Source organism: Suricata suricatta, chromosome 8 (assembly GCF_006229205.1).
Source record: "Suricata suricatta isolate VVHF042 chromosome 8, meerkat_22Aug2017_6uvM2_HiC, whole genome shotgun sequence".
NCBI classification, from domain to species: domain Eukaryota; kingdom Metazoa; phylum Chordata; class Mammalia; order Carnivora; family Herpestidae; genus Suricata; species Suricata suricatta.
In genome coordinates, this window is record NC_043707.1 from 33,889,070 (window position 1) to 33,908,258 (window position 19,189).

Sequence of the window (19,189 nt, forward strand, 5' to 3'; positions counted from 1 at the left end):
GGTCCTTCCCCATCTGGAGCCGGCGGCGGCGGCGGCAGCGGCGGCGGCGCGGCAGGTGCCGACAGGTAGGGGTGGCCGAGCCCGCGAGCGGAGCAAGGGCGCCGCGACTCCACCAGCCTCTTTGGGGTGAGCGCACTAGGCCCCTCCCGAGCCGCCCGGGCGCTCGGCCCCGCTCCCGCCCCTTCTCGGGCGGCCCCGCCCCGCCCCGCCCCGCCCCCCACGGGGGACCCTTCCGCTAGCTCCGGGGGATCTGGGGGCGGTTCAGGGCTGCCGACGCTGCTTCCTCTGGCCGGTTCCTTCAGTCCCTCCCCAGGTGCCTCGCCTCCGACCCCTCGGGCCCCCTGCACCGTGGCGAGTCCCCAGCACCTGGCTGCGGCGAGACTGCACCCCACAGTTCGGGAGAAGCCCCGACTTTCTTTTGTAGAGCATGGGAAGGCTCTCCGGAGAAGGCGGTCTTTGCACTGGTTTCAAGGAGCAGGTCAGCGCCCGGAAGCCCTTCTCACCTACCGACCCCGGGAGAGGCGCTATTCAAGAGGCTAGAGAGGGAGGCCTTGAACGCCATTGTCAGCGCTGAGACTGAACCCTGAGAAAAGCGAGGAGCCAGGGAAGGGTCTGTCTCAGGATTTAAGGAGAGGCAGAGCGACTCCGAAGTGGTCCACACCAGGGGAGTGGGTGAGGCTGAGAGGGGAACAGGGAGAGGTGTGGGGTGGGGCAAGTGGCTAGATTCTAAAAACAGAGGAAGGAGAGTGCTGTGAGATCTGGTGAGTGAAGGGAAGCGAGCAGGGGCGGCCAGGCTGGGGCAGGGCCCAAGTGAGGCCAGCTGGCCTCCAGCTGGGAGAGAATCCGAGGAGCCCTATGGGGAGAAGTGGGAGAGAACAAGAAAGGGGGTCTGGACCCTCCCTCTGACTCTGGGCCTGCTACTCCCTGGGAGTCAGAGCAGGAGGTGACCCCCGGGAGCTTCCGGCTGGTCCAGTCCTGCTCACCCTCGGGGAAACAGATGCAGGATATTCTGAGGGCTCCCTGGGGGACATCAACACAAAGCTCTCCCCTCACTGCGAAGTGGCTGCTACCCAGACAGACTGGAATTGCAGAGGCAGAGACCCCCTCTCCCCTTGGGACTATAGCTCTGTGTCAGTCAGGGGGAGGAAGGGACATCTTACGTTCCGGCCTCTGGGCTCCTGCAGCTGGTCACAGGGAGGCCCCCGTGCAAGGTCAGACCGGGTAGTGGGTTCAGATGATGCGGCCCAACGCACCCGCAGCCCCAGGAACCTGGCCCCAGTGAGCCCGCCACCCTCCTGTTATCACTCAGGCCTGCTTTTCTCCCCAGCAGCAGTAGGAAGCGGGGCCCAGCACTCATGGGGCAGCCTCCCAGGCCTTGTCCTCAGCCCTGCCAGGGACAGAAATGCCTGGAACCCTCTACAGCTAATACCACTCCCTGACATCTGCAGGGCCCCCACTGTCCCATCACGATAGAGCCGTTTCCAGTTGCTGGCTAATGGGCCGGGCATCCAGAACCAGGCCTGCGGGCCAGAGGCCGTGAAGACTGCCTGCCACCTTACTGTGGGCCGAGGAGGTGTGAGCGTAGAGCTGATGTGCGTGCTGAGATCCAGACACAGGCGCAAGTGCACAAGGTGCAGGGTCCCTATCCCTGTGTGTCCGCAGCGCGTGCCACCCCTCTGCCCCAGCACCCTAGCGCACAGTGAAGGCATCAGAAGGGAATAGTATGTGCGTCTAGCCAGATAACCCAAGACAACATGGTGGGGGGTGGGGGCAGGTGTCACCCAGCAGCACCTCCCCCACGACAAAGTCACATCACTCTATGACAGCGGTTGCCAACTCGGAGCAGGGAGCGGGATTTTGGAGTGGGATTTTGCCTGCCAGGGGACATTTGACACTGTCTAGAGACACTTCGGATTGTCACAAACTGACAATTGGGAGGAAAGGATGTTACTGGCATCTCGCATCTAGTGGGCGGAGGCCAGACATGTTGTGAACATCCGACAACAGACAGGCCAGCCCCCCCACAACAGAGAATTATCGGGACCGAAATGTCAACGGTGCCGCAGTTGAGAAACCCAAACTAGGGAGAAAGAGACCTTCCCCAGGAAACTCACGCTAACTGAGCACATACTATGTCCCTTGTACTTCTGCTCAGTTTCACAAGAATCCTCCCAATCGCTTGGCATTATGTTGTTTCTGACATTTGTCATTAAAGCAGAAGAGGATGAAGTGGGCTGCAGGTATCCCCTCACCCCAGATTCTCAACTGGTCTCTTCCCTGCTTGCAGTCATTTCTGTGATTTCCTACCAAGAGCCCTGCTGGCAACACGTAAGGATTGGCAGCCCCATTCTACAGACAAACTGTAGAGGCCAGTCAACCTGCCCAAGGCTGTGGGGCCAGTGAGTGGAGCTGGGGTTCAAGTCAGATCTGTCGGGGTTCCAGATCCCAGCTTCCTCCCTCACGGCTTCTGCCTCCTTCTCCTCCAAACCAGCTGCCTTTCTGGAACACAGCAAACCAGAAAGCTGCCTTTGCTCCCCTGCTCCCTCCCCACTTCCCAAACCACTTGGCCCATCCTAATTAGAAAGTTATTTTATCACTTCATCAAGCTGGGGTCCCTTTGGGGATAGACCTACATTAGGCTCTGAGCTGCAGGACGGGCCCCTGTGCCTACATTACCACCACTGTCCCAGATCTTACCCTCATGGCCGCACTGTCCGGGGGAACGGTCTGCGGTGATGGACACGTTCTAAATGTGCACAGTCCCGCACGGGAGCCACTAGTCGTATGTGGCTGCTGAGCACTTGAAATGTGCCCAAGCGAGCCGGAGAGGCTGAATTTAAAATTTTATTTAATAATCATTAAGTTTAATTTTTAAAAAGGCTCATGTGGTGGCTCTGCTTCATGGGCTCACTGCTCCTTCTTTCTCCCCAAGCTTTCTGATTTGGCCCCTGGGACCACCTCATAGAGGTCATGCAGTGATCTGGGTGGGCTCCAGCCTTGCCAAGCTCACACACACACACACACACACACACACACACACAGCTTGCTGCTCTCTCTCTCACTTAAACCTTGCCTCTTCTCAATGGGGCATCCGAGGCTGCAGAAGGAGCTCTTTGTGGCCACCCACCCCAGCAAGGGTTCACAGCCCGGTTCTGTTGGGTGCCCAGTGTTGGGTACTGAGAGGCACCTCCCTTGCCTTGGCAGGGTCCACTTCCATGGCCACACGCCTGGCCCTGATGGACTCTTCTAGGGTACTGTCTTCTCACCCCCATAGGACATACTGCAGGACTCCCAGGGTCATTGAGCCACAGCAGGGGCACCTGCTGCCTCCTCCAGGGAGCCTGCCTTGGTTGCGCCCTGCTGAGTTAGCCGTGGGCTGCTGGCACTCAGCCCTCAGAATCACAGATAACTGTATCTGTGACTCCTCCACGCCCCCTGTGAGCTTTCCCCTATAAGGTGCGGCAATTCTGGAACCCAACATGTGGGCCACCAGAGCCTGGGAGTGGGGGTGGGGCGGTGGAGGGTAAGGAGATGGGGGTTGGGGCGGCTGAAGCCACATGCTGCCAAGGGACCCCTCTCCCTGCAGAGCCCAGCTGGGCGCCACTCCCTCCTCCAGCATCCTCCTCAATTTTCCCGTCGTCGGACTTGACAGTCGCTGACTATGGAGACTGCCGGTCCCTCCTCCCCAGCAGCGCCCTGGGGGATGCCGTGGGGACCGGGCATCCCGGGATGTCCAGGGTTCTCACTTCCCGGGCTCTAAATCAAGCGTGCCCAAGGGGGCATCTCCCCCACCCTGGCTCTTCCTGACTTGCTTCCCATCGCCTGGGGACGAACGAACCGAAGAGCAGGCTCGGGGAGGCAGACAGGCTGTCCCGAGAGGCAGAGGCGACAGGAACGGAAGCCAGGGCAGCTCTGAAGCGAGATGAGGGGGACCGAGAGGGCCAGCTGAGTCCGGCTTCTAGCAGCCTTGACACAAGTGTGCCTACTTCCCAGGGGACAGTGAGCCGCCCGCGTCCCTGGCCCAGCCCTGGTGGAGATGGGAGGGGTGGGGGGCTGCCCATCCATCACCTCCGGGGGAAGCCCTCAGCGCCAGCGCATCATCTCCGCTGCAAATTAGGCTGTAGAAATAACTTTTTTCCCCTCTCTTTGGATTTTCCTGGCAAGGGACAAACCCCTAACTCACCCAAGGCAGCTCATGGTGGCCTCTTTCGGTGGCCTTCTGTGCTCCGCTGCAGAGCAGAGAAGCTGAGCCCGGGCTTGGGGGGGGGGGGGTGGCCAGCCCCGTCTCTGACATTGGCCAGGCCCAGAGGGAGGGGCAGGCTGTGGGGTGAATGGCAGCAAGGGGAGGGGGCAGGCTGAGCCCTGGAAGGGGGGGGGTGGGGAGCAGTCGCAGGCCCTGGAGGCAGGGTGGGGAGAGATGGACCCGCAGTATCCCCTGCAGGGAAAGCATCGCTCAGGTCCAGAGGGGGCCTGATCAAAGCGGTGCTGTGCAGAGTTGTGATGCCCTGGAGGGAGAGGGGGTGGGTGTGGGGGGCTCAGAAGACTCAGGGGGCGCTCCAGGTGTAAACTCACCAGGAAATTTTTTTCCTAAAGGATAAACTTACAGGATCCAAAGTTGAGCAGAACAGGAAGTGCACAGCTGATGGGTTCACGGTCCTGTGACAGTCATTTGCTGTGTGACTTTGGGGCCAGCCTCTTAACCTCTCTGAGCCTCAGTTTGCCTCCGAGAAATGGGCATAATAATAGCGCTGGGGTGATTCAGCCAGAGAGTGTTTGGCTAGGGCTCTGGTGAGGTCCCTTACACGGTGTTTGTAGCATCTTTCCTGCAGGAGGTGGGTCCTCTCTGCGGCCTGACCCAGCCCTGCATCTAGCAGCCCTTTCTGTCTCACTCCCAGTGATGCCCTGGCTGCCAGAAGAGCCAAGAGCCATCCTTCCCAGGGGTCGGCCTTCAGGGTCACCGGCCCACCTTGGGACTGGGTTGGTGTTTGGGTCCAGGTCCCTAGTGAGGCGCACAGCGGCAGTGCCTGGGGTGATGGGGGGACACTGGATGCCTCTAAGCAAGACACATCCTTCCTGCCCATTCGTCTCCCAACGCCGGTACCTGAGGTTGTCCATGAGTGGTGCCCGGGCCTCTCCGGGCAGTGCCAGGGTGAGTGCCCACACCAGGTCATCAACTTGCTGCTCAGCCGCAAACTGCTTCAGGGCAGCGAACACCTGTTCCTTGGCAGTGGGCTGGTCCCCCAGGATCTCATCCACCTACGAAGAAGGGTCTGGTGAATGACCACAGGGACCCAGAGTAAAGCTCTGCTTGCCTCCTGCCCCCTGTCCTCCCTCCCTCAGTTTACCTCTGCAGGACAGCTGACGTGGGAGCACTGCCTGAGCTCTGTTGTGGGCTCTTTACCCACCTCATGTTATTTCCAGCCTCACAGCAGCCACACAACATGGCAGGGCTGATATCCTCACTGACATCTAAGCAAACGGAAGCTGATAGGGGTGGGGTTGACCTGCCCAAGGCCAATGGGGTCAGGACTCAAACCCAGAGACAGCCCTTCTACTGAGCATTGTAAGGATCAAAGGAATCAATACAAGAGCTTTAAAATGTGCCAGGCACTCAATAATTGCTAGTTACTATTATTGTAACACTATACTCCCTTCCACCACACGGTTCACTGAGAGATCCCACAGAGAACATTCTGGCACCACAGAAAAGCCCTAGGATGTGTGCCTAGCCCTGAATTTGGACTCCCTCAGGGCTCCCTCTGGACTTCTGTTTTCTTCTGCTTTGTGTGCAAATCAGCTGATACCATTCAAGGTACATCTACTCAGAGGAGTCCATGCAGCTGTTGGAAAGGGGCGTGCAAATGGGCACCATGTTTCTGGAGGGAAGCTTGGTAAGTGTGTTCAAAGCCTAACAATGCACCTGCGACTTTACCCAGTGATCTAGAAATATATCATAGATGTGTCCCGAAAGACATGACGATGCACAAGGTTGTGGGAGTGAAGAGGTTCACTTTGCATTATTCATAATATGGAGACACTGGAAGCAATACAGATACCCTAATTATACGGATAAATAACTGCAGCACATCCTTTTGGGGGTAGTTGTAGTCTTGGCTATTCAGCCAACAAAGGGGGAAGCCCTAAACCATGTGGGAGGCAAGACTGGCTGTCGGGGTAGCCAACAGGAGCCTTGGGCAGTTGGAAGCTCTTGTCCAGGGTTTTGCCTCTTGAAAATACGATGTGGAGATGCAGGGACAGCAAAGCTTGCTCAGGGTGGTGGCGAAGCCCGGCAGCGCACCCTGAGTGGACGCATCCGGACTGGGTGGTTTAGGACAGCTGGACTCCAGGTAGCTGGTCCTGTCCCGGTTCTAGGGCTGGATCTCCAGTGCTGACTGTGAACTGCTCCTCCCCCAAATCCCTTTCTTCTGCCCAAGTTAGCAGAGTCTGTTGTTGGATAGCCAAGTTCACTTGATACTCTGGGGTCTTGGATATCGTCAATTCTGGGGTGAGCATTTGTTCATGGTTTAACATCTCTGAAATCAGGGTGTATCTTATGGCTAGTTGCCGTTCCTGTGCATGTACATGAATGTGGTCATTGATGTTCATATTGTTACTTGAACTGACGTATGTGCATCGCCGGCACTAAATACATCCAAATAAGTCTAAAAGTCCTTTTTCAATGACTACTAAACTAAGTGACAGGTAAGTAATAAGGAAATATGGGTCATGGGCTGATTGGCACAGGCTTTTCTCTTTTGGTGGTAAACAAAATGGGGAATCTTGCAATCGATGGTGTTTTAGATTGGATGTAACTTGGTACTATTTGGTCAGAAAGAATGACGCTGGAGATATTTATTTAAAGCCATGAAATGGAGAGTATGGTTAAATCTGTGAGGGTATGGAGTGTTGGGAGGGTGATTGGAGTGTTCTAAAATTGATCTTGGGGGCGCCTGGGTGGCTCAATCAGTTAAGTGTCTCACTTTGGCTCAGGTCATGATCTCATGGTTTGTGGGTTCAAACCCCGTGTTGGTCTCTGTGCTGACAGCTTGGAGCCTGGAGCCTGCCTCGGCTCCCCCTCTCTTTACATGCCACCCACCCTGCTCACTCCCTCTCTCTCTCTCTCAAAAATAAACAAACATTAAAAATAAAAATAAAATTGATTGTGGTGATGGTTGCATCAATATATCCCAAACCACTGAATTGTACACTTTAAATCAGTAGATTGTATGATATGTGAATATATCTCAATAAAGCAGTTATAAAATATACTGGGAAAGTGTGATAAACAGACAATATGCAGTGTTACATTTTTTTCAGTGTTACATTTTTATACATATCCAATTACACATATATCTGCAATTTGGAAATATGCACTAAGTTTGATAGTGATTTGGATTTTTAAATAAGTCAGTGGTTTCCATTTTCTCTACAGTGAGTTTATACAGTTTATACAGTCAGGGAAAAGAATTCACATTATCATTTTTCCCTTTATTTTTTTACTGTAGTAAAAATGCATGTAATATACAATTTACTATTGTAACCATTTTAACATGTATGATTCAGTGGCATTGAGTGCATTCACAGCATGGTGTAACCAGCACCACCATCCAGTTCCAGAACATATTCATATTCCCCCCAATGGAAACTCTGTACCCATGAAGTACACACTCCTTGGGCCGCTTTCCCCCAGCCCTTGGCAACCACTAATCTGTTATCTGTCTCCCTGGGTTTGCTTACACTGGATACTTCCTGTGAATGGAATCACAAGTGTGATGTGACTTTTTAAAAAAAATTTTAAATTTTTATTTATTTTTTGAGAGAGAGAGACAGAGCGTAAACAGAAGAGAGGCAGAGACAGAGGGAGACACAGAATCCAAAGCAGGCTCCAGGCTCCGAGCTGTCAGCACAGAGCCCATCCCGGGGCTCAAACCCATGAACTGTGAGATCAGGGCCTCAGCTGAAGTCAGACACTTAACTGACTGAGCCACCCAGGTGCCCCAAAACACTTCTTTTTAAAAAAAATTTTTAAATGTTTTTATTTGTTATTGAGACAGAGAGAAACAGAGCTTGAGTGAATGAGCTGCAGAGAGAGAGAGGGAGACAGAGAATCTGAAGCAGGCTCCAGGCTCTAAGCTGTAAGCACAGAGTCTGATGCAGGGCTCGAACCCACGAACCGTGAGATCATGACCTGAGCCAAAGTTGGCCGCTTAACCAACTGAGTCACCCAGGCACCCCAAAACACTTCTTTTTTAATATAGCAGTTAGCCACTGTCTGTCCTACTCCATGAGAGCCCTCTTTTGATGGTTAGAGGTGTGGGGTGTGTCTGGGCGCTGACAGCCTGCGCTGACCCTGAAGCAGAGGTGGGAGGCTGGGCCGCAGAGTCAGCGTGCGAGTTTGCCAGGCATCTCTCTCCGGGAGTGCAGGTGCAGCCTCGACCTGAGCTGGGGCTCTTCGGCACCACCTTTTCCACCTTCCAGCCACCTCCAGACACCAACAGACGGGATCCTTCTCCACCACTCTCCACTGTCCCAGAGCCAAGAGCTCCCCACTTCCTGGTCAAGGTCAACCCTCCAGTCCACAGACACCCCACTGCCCCACCCGTCCCCACCTTTTCTTCCTGTCACCTACTTGTCCCATGGCCCTCTGCTTGAAAGTCACCTCCTTGAGGAGCCTTCCTGACCACCCTGGCCAAACGGCTCCCATCTCTGTCTCATCTCCCTGTTTATTTCTTTACCTCCTTGATCATTACGCCCAGATAGCTTGTTTATAGATTTGTCTGCTTCCTCACTGGCTTTTCCCCACAGGAACATGACCTGCAGGGAACAGGGTCCCCGCCTGCCCTCCTAACGGATGTCTCCCCAGCCCTGGCGCGTCGCAGGCCCATAATCAATGACAGTGAAACACATGGATGTCAGCGTCTCTACTGCTTCCTTCCCTGGACCTTATACAGATGTTGAGCCCTTCCCACTTGCAAATACACCAGAATGTAAAGTCTTTCTGGCCCTGCAACCCGATCATGCTCTTAAGTTTTCTGGCTCAGAGCTGTCTGCACTTGCTATTCCTATACAACTGCCCTGACCCGCTATGGTGCACCCCCTTCTTGCAGCACCCTGTGGCAATTCTCTGGGCAAGGGCCGCCAAATGGTGACACTTGGATCTTGATCTTCAGCCCCGAGTCTGCTCCTGAACTTCAGAACTGCATGTCCAACTCCCTCCTAGATAGTTGCACAAGGCTATTAAGGAAGGCTTTCCAGAGGTGATGATGCTACAGAAACAATGGCCCAAGGGCATCATGCCTGGGTCCTGGCACCTGCACCCCACAAGTCTGTCTCCCCCACCTGATATTACCTGATGTGACAGCCTGAGACCCAGACCTGAGCACAGGGCCTGGCACATAGTAGACACTCAGTGAATGTTTCTGGAACTGAACCGAGGAGCCACGAATGGCCGGCTGGCCTCTCATTGCATTTCCTGTAACTCCCCCGCCGACCTCAGTTTCCCTGGTGGTGAGTAGTGCGGGCTGCAGCACCAGCACCCCTCCTCATGCACCTACTGTGCCGAGGAAGGTTAGTGGTTTCGAAATCAAAGTCAGCTGCAGCCTCAGTTCAAAGGAGAACATGGCTAGCTGGAAAGATGTTTTATGTAAGAAAGAGGAAAAAATAGTTCCTCCCCCCTGGGGCCTGTGCCACAGTGTGGTTTTGGTGTCAGCTATTACCCAGATGCTCCCAACCTACATCTAAGCATGAGGCACCATCACGGGATGCTAATGGATTTTCTATTAAATATCAGAATCTTCAAGGAGGAAAAACTGGGGCAGGGAGAGTGCTGGGAGCTAATTGTCAGCAAGTCCTTGATTGTCCCGAGGCAGTCTTTCCCGGCGATTTGCTCGCAGTTTTTGGAGGTGCTTAGTGAGCTCTAACCAGAACCCACTGCTCCCCCTTGCCAGAAAACACATCATGGTTGGCCTGGGCGGTCAGTCCCATCCCTTCCCCCCCACCCCCTCACCACCCTGGCCCCGCTTTGTGGCCAGGTCTGCATGTCCACCCTGACCTTCTGGGGGTTCTGACCATGCCCCCTTCCAACTCTCCAGGGACTGGATGGAATCTGAGACAGCCCTTCCAGGTCATCTGGAATTCTAGCAGACATTACTAGTTGCTATGGTCTGAAAGGTGGTGCACCCCCTCACCCCCAGCCCCAACTCATATGTTGATAATCCTACGTCCAGTGTGATGGTATGAGAAGGTGGAGCCTTTGGGAGGTGATTAGGTCATGAGGGCAGGGTGCTTGTGGGTGGGATTAGTGCCCTTATGAAAGACCCCCCCCAAAGAGCTCCCAGCCCCTTCCTTCTTGTGAGGGCAAGAGAAGCCTGCAACCCAGAAGAGAGCCCTCACCCCATCATCTTGGACTTCTGGCCTCCAGATCTATGAGAAATAAATCCTTGTTGCTTCTAAGCTACCCAGTCTGTGGTATTGTGTTACAGCAGCCGGAACAGATTGGAGCACAAGGGTTCATCAATATTTCTAGCTCTCCTCCCTGAACCCACAGAAGACTACATTTCCCAGCACCCTTTGGGAGCAACAGTGTGACTAGTTTTGGCCAATGAGCATTGACTGCAGGTGCAGTAGTTTGCTCTTTGAAGTCCTTAAGAGCTGATGCACAATTTTCCATGCTCTCTTCCTCTTCTAGAGAAAATCCTGAAGCTTCACATTGCGATGGGGGTGTCTTGAGATGTTGAGGGCCTTATGTAGAGGTCAGCCACCCCGGAGTGTCACCTGGACTTTAGAGGACTTTGTGTGAATGAAAAATAAACCCGTGGAGTGTGTCAAGGCATCAAAATGTTTGATGTTGATTGCTATGACAGCAGAGCCTCTTCTGGGGATAGAAAGGAAGTCACGTCTTTTGAGGAGCTGGACATTGGTGACCCACAGAGGCCAGAGCTAAGTGTCGTGTGTGTGACAGAGTGACTGCATATACTTGGCTACAGAGGCTGGCCTCCTCAGGGGCCTGGGCTGAAAGGTGCAAGCTGGGGTCCTGCCCAGACAAGGGGTCATGCCAGGGTACATGTGGAGGTGAGGCTCCTGAGGGGGGTCAGTTTAGAAGGAGAGAGGACTTGACCCGGCTTGGGGACTGGAGAAGGCCCGGTGAATGGAGGTCTGATACTAGGCAGTGGGCTGCAAGCCATTTCTCCAACAGTCAAGTGCAAGTAGGGCTTCCTAGCCCTCTGCCCCCGCTAAACCTCATGGCCAAGCTCTGGCAAGAGGAGGGATGAGCAGTGCCCTTTCCATGAAGGACAAGGAAAGGTATCTTAATCATCAAACTGAGTTTCCAAGGTGTTGGGCTCGGCATCCACATCTGAAGGCGCTGGAGGACAGCTATACGAGGGGGAGTGTCCTGAGAAGTTGCACAGAGACCTTGCCCGTAGCGCCAAGTAGATACGACCATATGACATTCCTCCAGGCCTGTCAAACCCCAGGTTTCTTGGGTTTGCCTGGATTTGTCCAGAAAAGGGTAAGATTTCTGCAAGTCAAGGATTGCTTGGGATTCTGGCCTGAGGCCAACTCCATCCTCAGACCTTCCTCTCCAGTCCTGTGTCTCCACTTCTCCTGGTGGCCACCCCTTGCTTCCCGTACGGACTCAGACCTTGGGCCCCTCCTGTGGCCAGGCTCTCACTCTCAGTCCTCAGGGGAGCCCTAACTTCCCACCTGCCCCCCATCAGGACTCATTCACGCCAAAGTCCGAGAGGAAATGCCTTTGGATGATTGGGTGACATGAGCCAGGGCCTCATGTCACCGGCTAGCCAGCCAGACTGAATGGGATTAGTGCCTTCAGAAGAGAAACCCCAGTGAGCTCCCCTGCCCCATCACCACACGAGGACACAGTGAGAAGGCACCAGCTATGACCCAGCAAGTAACTCACACCAGACACAGAATCTGCTGGTGTGCTGAGATCGTCTACTTCCAGCCTCCAGAATGGTGAGAAATTAATTCCTTTTGTTTATGAGCCTCCTGGTCTCTGGTATTTTGTTACAGCAGCCGCAGCAGACTAAGACCCTGTTAGGAATACAGGCAGTGGAAGGAATGACCCACTAGCCCAGGATGTGGATGAAAGCCACGGGTATAATGGGGAGTACAAGAAGCTCAGCACCAAAAGGTACATGCTGCACATCCATTAACATCAAGTTCATCCATTAGCAGCAAGTTCATCCATTAACATCAAGTTCATCCATTAACAGCAAGTTCACAAACAGGCAAAAGTCGTCTATAATGACAGAGTTCAAAATATCAGCTACGTCTTGATGGGGTGGATAGAGAAAGGGTCACATGGGAACCTTCTGGGGTGAAGGAATCGTTGTTTTCTACATTCTATCATTATCTACTGTTGATCTACATGTAAAATGTGTTGATCTGTACACTTGATGTACACCCGTGTATCTCAATAAAAGAGAAAAGCAACTTCTACAAAACAACTGAACAGGAATTAACAAAATTATGGGGTGCCTGGGCAGCTTAGTGGCTTAAGTGTTGGACTTTTGGTTTGGGATCAGGTTGTGACCTCATGGTTCATGAGTTCGAGCCCCGCATTGGGCTTGGTGCTGACAGTTTGGAGCCTCCTTGGGATTCTCTCTCTCTCTCTCTCTCTCTCTCTCTCTCTCTCTCTCTGTCCCTCCCCCACTCACTCTTGCTGTCTCTCTCAAAAATAAGTACATAAACTTAAAAAAAAGATTAATATTTACAAAATTAGGTATTGGGCCTTGAAGTTTGAATGTCATTATATTTCTGGTACATATGTCTCAGGACGATTCCTCAGCTCCAGGCTGTCCACACCAGGTCCCTTCTCTGTCCCCAGGATACCCTGCCCACCACCCCCAGCTCCTCGCCCCTTGAGCCCCCCTACCTTGTGGCTGAACTCCTGGGCCTTGCGCCTGCGCTCCCGGTGCACGGCCTCGGGGCGCCTGCGGCCTGCCAGGCGCAGCAGCTCACCGCCCAGGGAGAGGCTTCGGCCTGGGCGCATCGGCCGCAGAGCAGCGGTCGGGGACACGCGACCTGTTTCCACAGCTGGACCGCCTTCGGGGCCCGGGAGCACCCCGAGGCTGGGCGGCACGTGCGGGCAGCGCCGGGCCAGGCGCACTAGGTGCTCCCTGCTCAGGCCGCCCACGGCCAGCCCCTCCACCTCCAGGATCTGGTCCCCAGGCCGCAGCCCCCCGGCGTGTGCGCTGCTCCCTTCTGTCACCTCCAGGACGAAGCAGGGGCCCAAGCCGCCCAGCCGGAAGCCAAAGTCTTCGGGCCAGCCCTGGTTGGTGGCCGGCATGACAGCACGGGCGGTGCGGCTGGAGAGGGAGAGAGACCGTACAGGGGGTTCCTTGTGGCCATGTGGGCTGTGTAGACACCCAGCAGATGCAGCCAGTCTGGGCCTCCACTTCTCTCTGCCTCCGCGTGGAGAATTAGTTCTTAACTGTAGTGTCTGAACTCCTGGATCCAGCTGTGCCTGAAATTCACCAACTTCCACGTGACAAAAGGACTTCCCAGTGACATGAGCTCCCAAATTCCTACTAACCTTGGTGGGTATTTGCCCTTTGGATTGTAGGACTCTCCTATTTGGCTTCCCTGGGGAAGGAAGCATGGTGCTGCAGGTTTGGAGGCCTCTGGGCCTCTGGCTGTAGGAGAGCCTCGGGGGAGAGACCAGATTGTGGGTGCTGGTGAGGTGGGCTGGGGCCACAAACGTGAAAATTAGCAATGGGAACCTCACTAAAATGGAGTCAGGCCAGAAGGGGGAGCCATAGCAGTCTACCTCAATTATAGGAAGAATTCTCTATCACAAACCCTAACAGAGGAATTGTCAAGCAGAAAAGAATCATCCAGCACAGGTCCAACAGAAAAGACGTGCATTGCCTCTCCTACAAGGAAAGGACCAGCCTGCGACTCGGCCATCGAAGACCGTCTTCACCCAGTGCTTTTCCCAGTGGACTTTCCCTCAAAACACCCCCTCCCGACTTCCTCCTTCTTCTCTGTAACATAAAGTTCCCCCTCCTTTGTTTGGTGGACTAGCCTATGATTTTTGCCATAGTTTGCTTGTCCTGAATTGCCATTCTCTACCATTCTTGAGTTAACCCATTTTTGCTGGAAAAAAACAATTTTTATTTTTGTTATAATGAACACAACCTGGAGAGGGGAGGGGGGGCCGTCCTGGACGGAACAATCTATGTGTGCGCTCCTATGTCTGTTTAGAGCAGGGACTGCTTCCGGGAGCCCCAGGACAGCCTCTTAAGTTGAAGGCAATATGTGGTGTGAAGGCTCAGTTTTCCAGGGAAGAGTCCTTAGTGCTGAGGACTTTCTGACTCTGGTTCGAAGAACCCTCCACAGATGCTTGAAGCCCCCCTCTCCCCGCATGGAGTCAGCCTCCCTCTCCCAGGACACCTGAACACCTCTCTGAGGCTGTGGAGTTGGGGCAGGCAGGGGATCCAGCATCGTGGACCAGGAAGAAATGGTCTTGAGAGACAGCCGAGGAGAATCTGTCTCATTTGGCCACCAGAAGACACGGCGTGAGCACTCCTTACCCTGGGTTTGGCCTAGGCTGTCACACCCCAAGACTAGCCGGCTCACTCCCGAACCGACCCCCCCAGGGGACTTGGTCCTCCTCTGCCAGGTGGCCATCCTGCCCTGGGGTCTCAGGGACACTTACTCTGTCACTTGGTGGCAGTGCTGGACTCTTGGGTCCACTGGTCCCAGGTGGGGTGGGGACATCACCGTGTCTTAGAGGAGCCCGAGATCAGCACCACGAGGGAGGCAGTCAGCTCCCCCACAATCAAAGGGCTGGCTGGAAACTCTGAAGCGGGGGCTGGGGGCTGTGCCCCATTCCCCCCCCCCAGATTCACACCTGTTCTGGCCAGCACACCTGGTGCAGGGCTGCCTACCAGAGGCCGGAGCAGGCAATGCCTAACCCTGCCACACATGACCTGGGGAGCTCACAGAGCCACAGGGGCTGAAAGCCACGTGGACTTTTGCACCGTGTCAAGGCCTCCTATTTGTCCACAGCCCTGCAGAGTAACCGAAGCCCTCTCCCACCCACCCCGAGTTCCTGACCTGGGCTGCTCTCTGCTCCCTCACCTTCCCCTAGAAACAGGAATCCAGGTTCCTGGCAGGGCTGATGGACTATCTCGGGGTATCAGAGGGAGGCCTCCCAGGGGTGCCCATCCCAGAAGGTTGGGTGTGGACCCCCGCGCCCCTAGGCTTGCTCACCTTGCTCACCTTCCTCACCGGTGATTTCAGTGGTGGCGGGGACAGAGCACAGGGCTTGTGGAATGCCTGGGGACACTTGAGTGTAGCCAGCCCTCTGCTGCTCAGGGCCTTGGCGTCAGTTACTAATGCGCCCGAGGTGACAGCTGGAGTTTCTAAGGCAAAGCGATCCTCCGAGTAACCTGAGAAGGCCCCAGTTACGAGGCAGGCCGGCAGGATGGCTGGACAGCTTGGCCAGGGCCCAGTGCAGCCAGGTCCCGCTGCATGCTCCTGCGGGGGCAAGCAACGTGGTTCAGACAGGAGTGAAGGCTGGCTGGAGCTGGGTCCCCCCCGTGAGGTCATGGGGCTTGGTGGGTGGGCCGAGAGGGCTCTTCCAGGCTAGTTTGAGGGGACAGGAATCAGTCGAGCGAAGGCAGAGGAGCGTAAGGAGACTCAGTAGGGCACGGGGACCCAGTCTCCATGGGGAATATCACCCCAAAGGCCAGATTGTCATCTTCGGAAGAGGAGGTCAAGGCCAGGAAAAAGGGTTTCGATGGGCGAAAGGATGCTCACAAGGTAATTTTGGAAATGGATGGAGTCTATAAAACTGAAGGCAGAAGGAACTGCACACAGCAGGTACTGTAGCTGGTGAGGTCGCTCCCCACTGGGGTACAGGTTAACAACTGTGAAATCACACACGTGCTTGTGTGACACAATTAGGCAACTGGATTGTGGGGACCAGTTTCTCTCTGGCAGAGTGGTAGGTCACAGCCAAGCAGGAAATGGGAGAGCTCAAATAATCCACGTGGCACTGTCTTGGAGTTGGGGACATGAGCGTTTGGCCTACTACAGCTGCAGATGGATACACAGAAATATTTACCGGGGTGCCTGGGGGGCTCAGTCACTTACTTAAGAGTCCGATGTTGGCTCAGGTCATGATCTCATGGTTTGTGGGTTTGAGCCCCACATTGTGCTCTGTGCGGACAGCTCTGAGCCTGCTTCACATTCTGTCTCCTTCCCACTCTGCCCCTCTCCCCTCACACTCTCTCTCTCAAAAATAAATAAACATTAAAAATTTAAAAAAACTGGAGGGGTCTAAGGAGCCCTGATGACTAGATGCAATGCGGGATCCTGGGACAGAGAAAGGACATTAGGTAAAAATGAAGGAATCAGAACTAACTAATGATAATGGATCAACATTGGTTCATTTGTTGTGACTTGGGCACCGCAGTAATGTGAGATGCCAGCGAGAGGAGACACTGGGTGTGGAGCAGCAGGGAACCTGGTACTGCCTTCACGCTTTTCTGCACATCTGACGGTATTCTAAAATTAAATTCTCATTGTTAAAACCTTTCCTCGGGATGTGGGAGATGGGGATCAGACAGATTGGACGACACTTTTTATGGATCATCATGATGGAGCTGGGTGTCCTCCCAAGTTTGTTTACCCAAAGGTGTTCCAAGTTACATGTGAGCATGCGTTCGTGCACGTGTGTGTGTGTGGGGGGGGGGGGAGATAGATGCGTCTATATGTGTTCTCTAGTGTCACTTACATTACAAATTCTGCTAAGGAGAGGGCAGCATATCATCATTGGAAAAAACAAAAAACAAACTTGGAGTGAAGCAGTGACCCCAGAGCACGGTAGAAGAGTGACTGATGGCGTAATAGAGTACATCTTTGAGCACAGCTCCAAATGCTTAACAGGCTGCCTAATTGTTGGGCTGCTGGTAATCACACACAAACCGTGAGAGTCACGTGGGTCACTGTACTGAGCCTGCTCTTTTGTCTTCTCGACTAACCAAGCGGTGTTTCTCTAGATGGTAAGAAAATGGAGTCACGTGGCCCTGCTGATGGGGATGGGAAAGGGTCCAACTATTATGGAACACTGCTTGATGGTTTCTTTCTTTTTTTAAAATATTTGTTTATTTTTGAGAGAGAGAGAGAGGGAACATGCTAGAGAGAACAGGGGAGGGCAGAGAGAGAGGGGGAGAGAGAATCCTTTGTGCTGTCTGCACAGAGCCTGACCCAGGGCTCGACCTCACAAACTGTGAGATCATGACCTGAGCTGAAATCAGGATTTGGAGGCTTAACCGACTGAGCCACCCAGGCACCCTGGTGGTTTCTCAAAAAGCTAAAAGTTCACTTATGTTACAACCCCTCCATCCTACTCCTGGGGATGCTACATGCAAGAGGAAGGACAGCATACGTCCACATAAGGACCTGGGTGTGACTGTTTATAGCAGTACTATTCATAGCAGCCCCAAACTGGAGACGATTTACACATCTATCTGTTGGAGAGCAGACAAACCGACTGGTCCATCCACGCAATGGAATGTGACTCAGTAATAATAAGACGTGAATTACTGATCCATATAACATGGGTGAACTTCAAAAGCATCATGCTAAATGAAAGAAGCTGGTAACAGAAGGCTCTATGGTTCCATGTATGTTATGTTGAATTCTGTAACGTGTAAACAGACCTATAACATCAGAAAGCAGATCCATGACTTCTGGGGCCAAGGCAGAGGCAAGAATGAATTGCAAAGGACCTAGAGAAAACCGGCACACGTTATGTGTACACAGTGTGCTGTGTGCCCCTCAGCAAGGCTGACTTTTATTTTTTTTTTTTAATTTTTTTAATGATTTTTTATTTATTTTTGAGAGACAGAGATAGTGTGGGCAGGGGAGGGTCAGAGAGAGAGGGAGACACAGAATCTGAAGCAGGCTCCAGGCTCTGAGCTAGCTGTCAGCACAGAGCCCGACGCGGGGCTTGAACCCATGAACTGTGAGATCATGACCTGAGCTGAAGCCGGCCGCTTAACCGACTGAGCCACCCAGGCGCCCCAAGGCTGACTTTTAAAACTTGAGTTACTGAGGGTGTATTCCTAAATCCTGTGACTTAAAAGGGCTGCGGAAAGTGACACCTATGGAGCCAGACCCCATCACGGGCCAGCAATGTTCATATATAAGTTTCTAATCTCATTTGCTTCTCATGACTCTCCAACAAAGTCAGAATGGCTGCCTCCAATTTAGAGAGGAGAGACAGGAGCTTCAGAGAGATGAAGGGACTTGTCATAGCTTGACCCTCCCCAGCCTCCACTTCCTGTCAGTCCTTGGAAAGACTTGGAGCTCCAGGACTCTGGAATCAACCACGGAAGGACGATGCAGTCCAAGCCTGACTCTGTGCTCCACGTTCTACCTTCTTTAAAACTTTGTCCAGGATGAACCAGAGCGTCCCCTGGTATTTCCCACCCCAGTCTCAGGAGGTCCAGCCAAGCCGTGGGTTTCCTGGCCGTTGGAGGGGGTGTCCACAGGTTTGGAAAAAGAGGCTCCCCCAGGAGACCCTTGTGGGGGGTGAGGCTGAGAAGGGCTGACATCCTTGATTCTCTCTTTGTTTTACATGCCAAACCCAAACATCAGCACAGTTTATGGACTCTACCTTCTACTTTCAAATTACAACCAGAACCTACCTGCTGTCTCCACTTCACTGTCACCACCCTGGTCCAAGCCACCATCATTCCTCTCCCAGACTGGTTCCTCAGCCTCCTCCCTCGTCTTCTCTTGCCCCCTGTAGTCAACGTAGAAGCTAGAATGATTTGTTAAATCCAAAGTCAGATCCTGCCACCCCTCTGCTCAAAACCCAGTCTATCACTTAAGTCTTCCCCTGCCCAGCCAGGGCCCCTGCACCTCTCTGACTTCATGCACACACCAGACATGCTCGCACCCCTGGGCCTTTGCACTAGCTCTTCCCTCCATCTAGATTATTCCCTCCACATGCCTGCATGTACCTACCCCCAAATCTCTTCGTTTGTCTCCTACTCCATGAGCCCTCCCCTTCCCTCCTCTTCCCTGCTTTCCGCTTCTCCATAGCATGCCTCACGATCCACCATACCATGTACCTTGCTGGTTTATCTTGTTTTTTTCCTTTTTATTTTGGAGAGAGAGAGAAAGCAGGGAAGAGGAGGAGGAGGAGGAG

General features: G+C 53.7%; 1 protein-coding gene across 1 annotated transcript in view; it reads right to left on the minus strand.

Annotated features, from left to right (window-relative positions):
- GRID2IP (Grid2 interacting protein) overlaps positions 1 to 13,412 on the minus strand; it is a 36,276-nt gene extending 22,864 nt beyond the window's left edge. Inside the window, exons 1-2 of the mRNA XM_029949293.1 lie at positions 12,896 to 13,412; positions 5,102 to 5,256 (exon numbers count right to left, since the gene is read on the minus strand). Of these exons, the coding sequence (XP_029805153.1) occupies positions 5,102 to 5,256; positions 12,896 to 13,309 (569 nt within the window). The 5' untranslated portion in view covers positions 13,310 to 13,412. The remainder of the gene's footprint in view (positions 1 to 5,101; positions 5,257 to 12,895) is intronic.
- Positions 13,413 to 19,189: the final 5,777 nt, after the last annotated feature.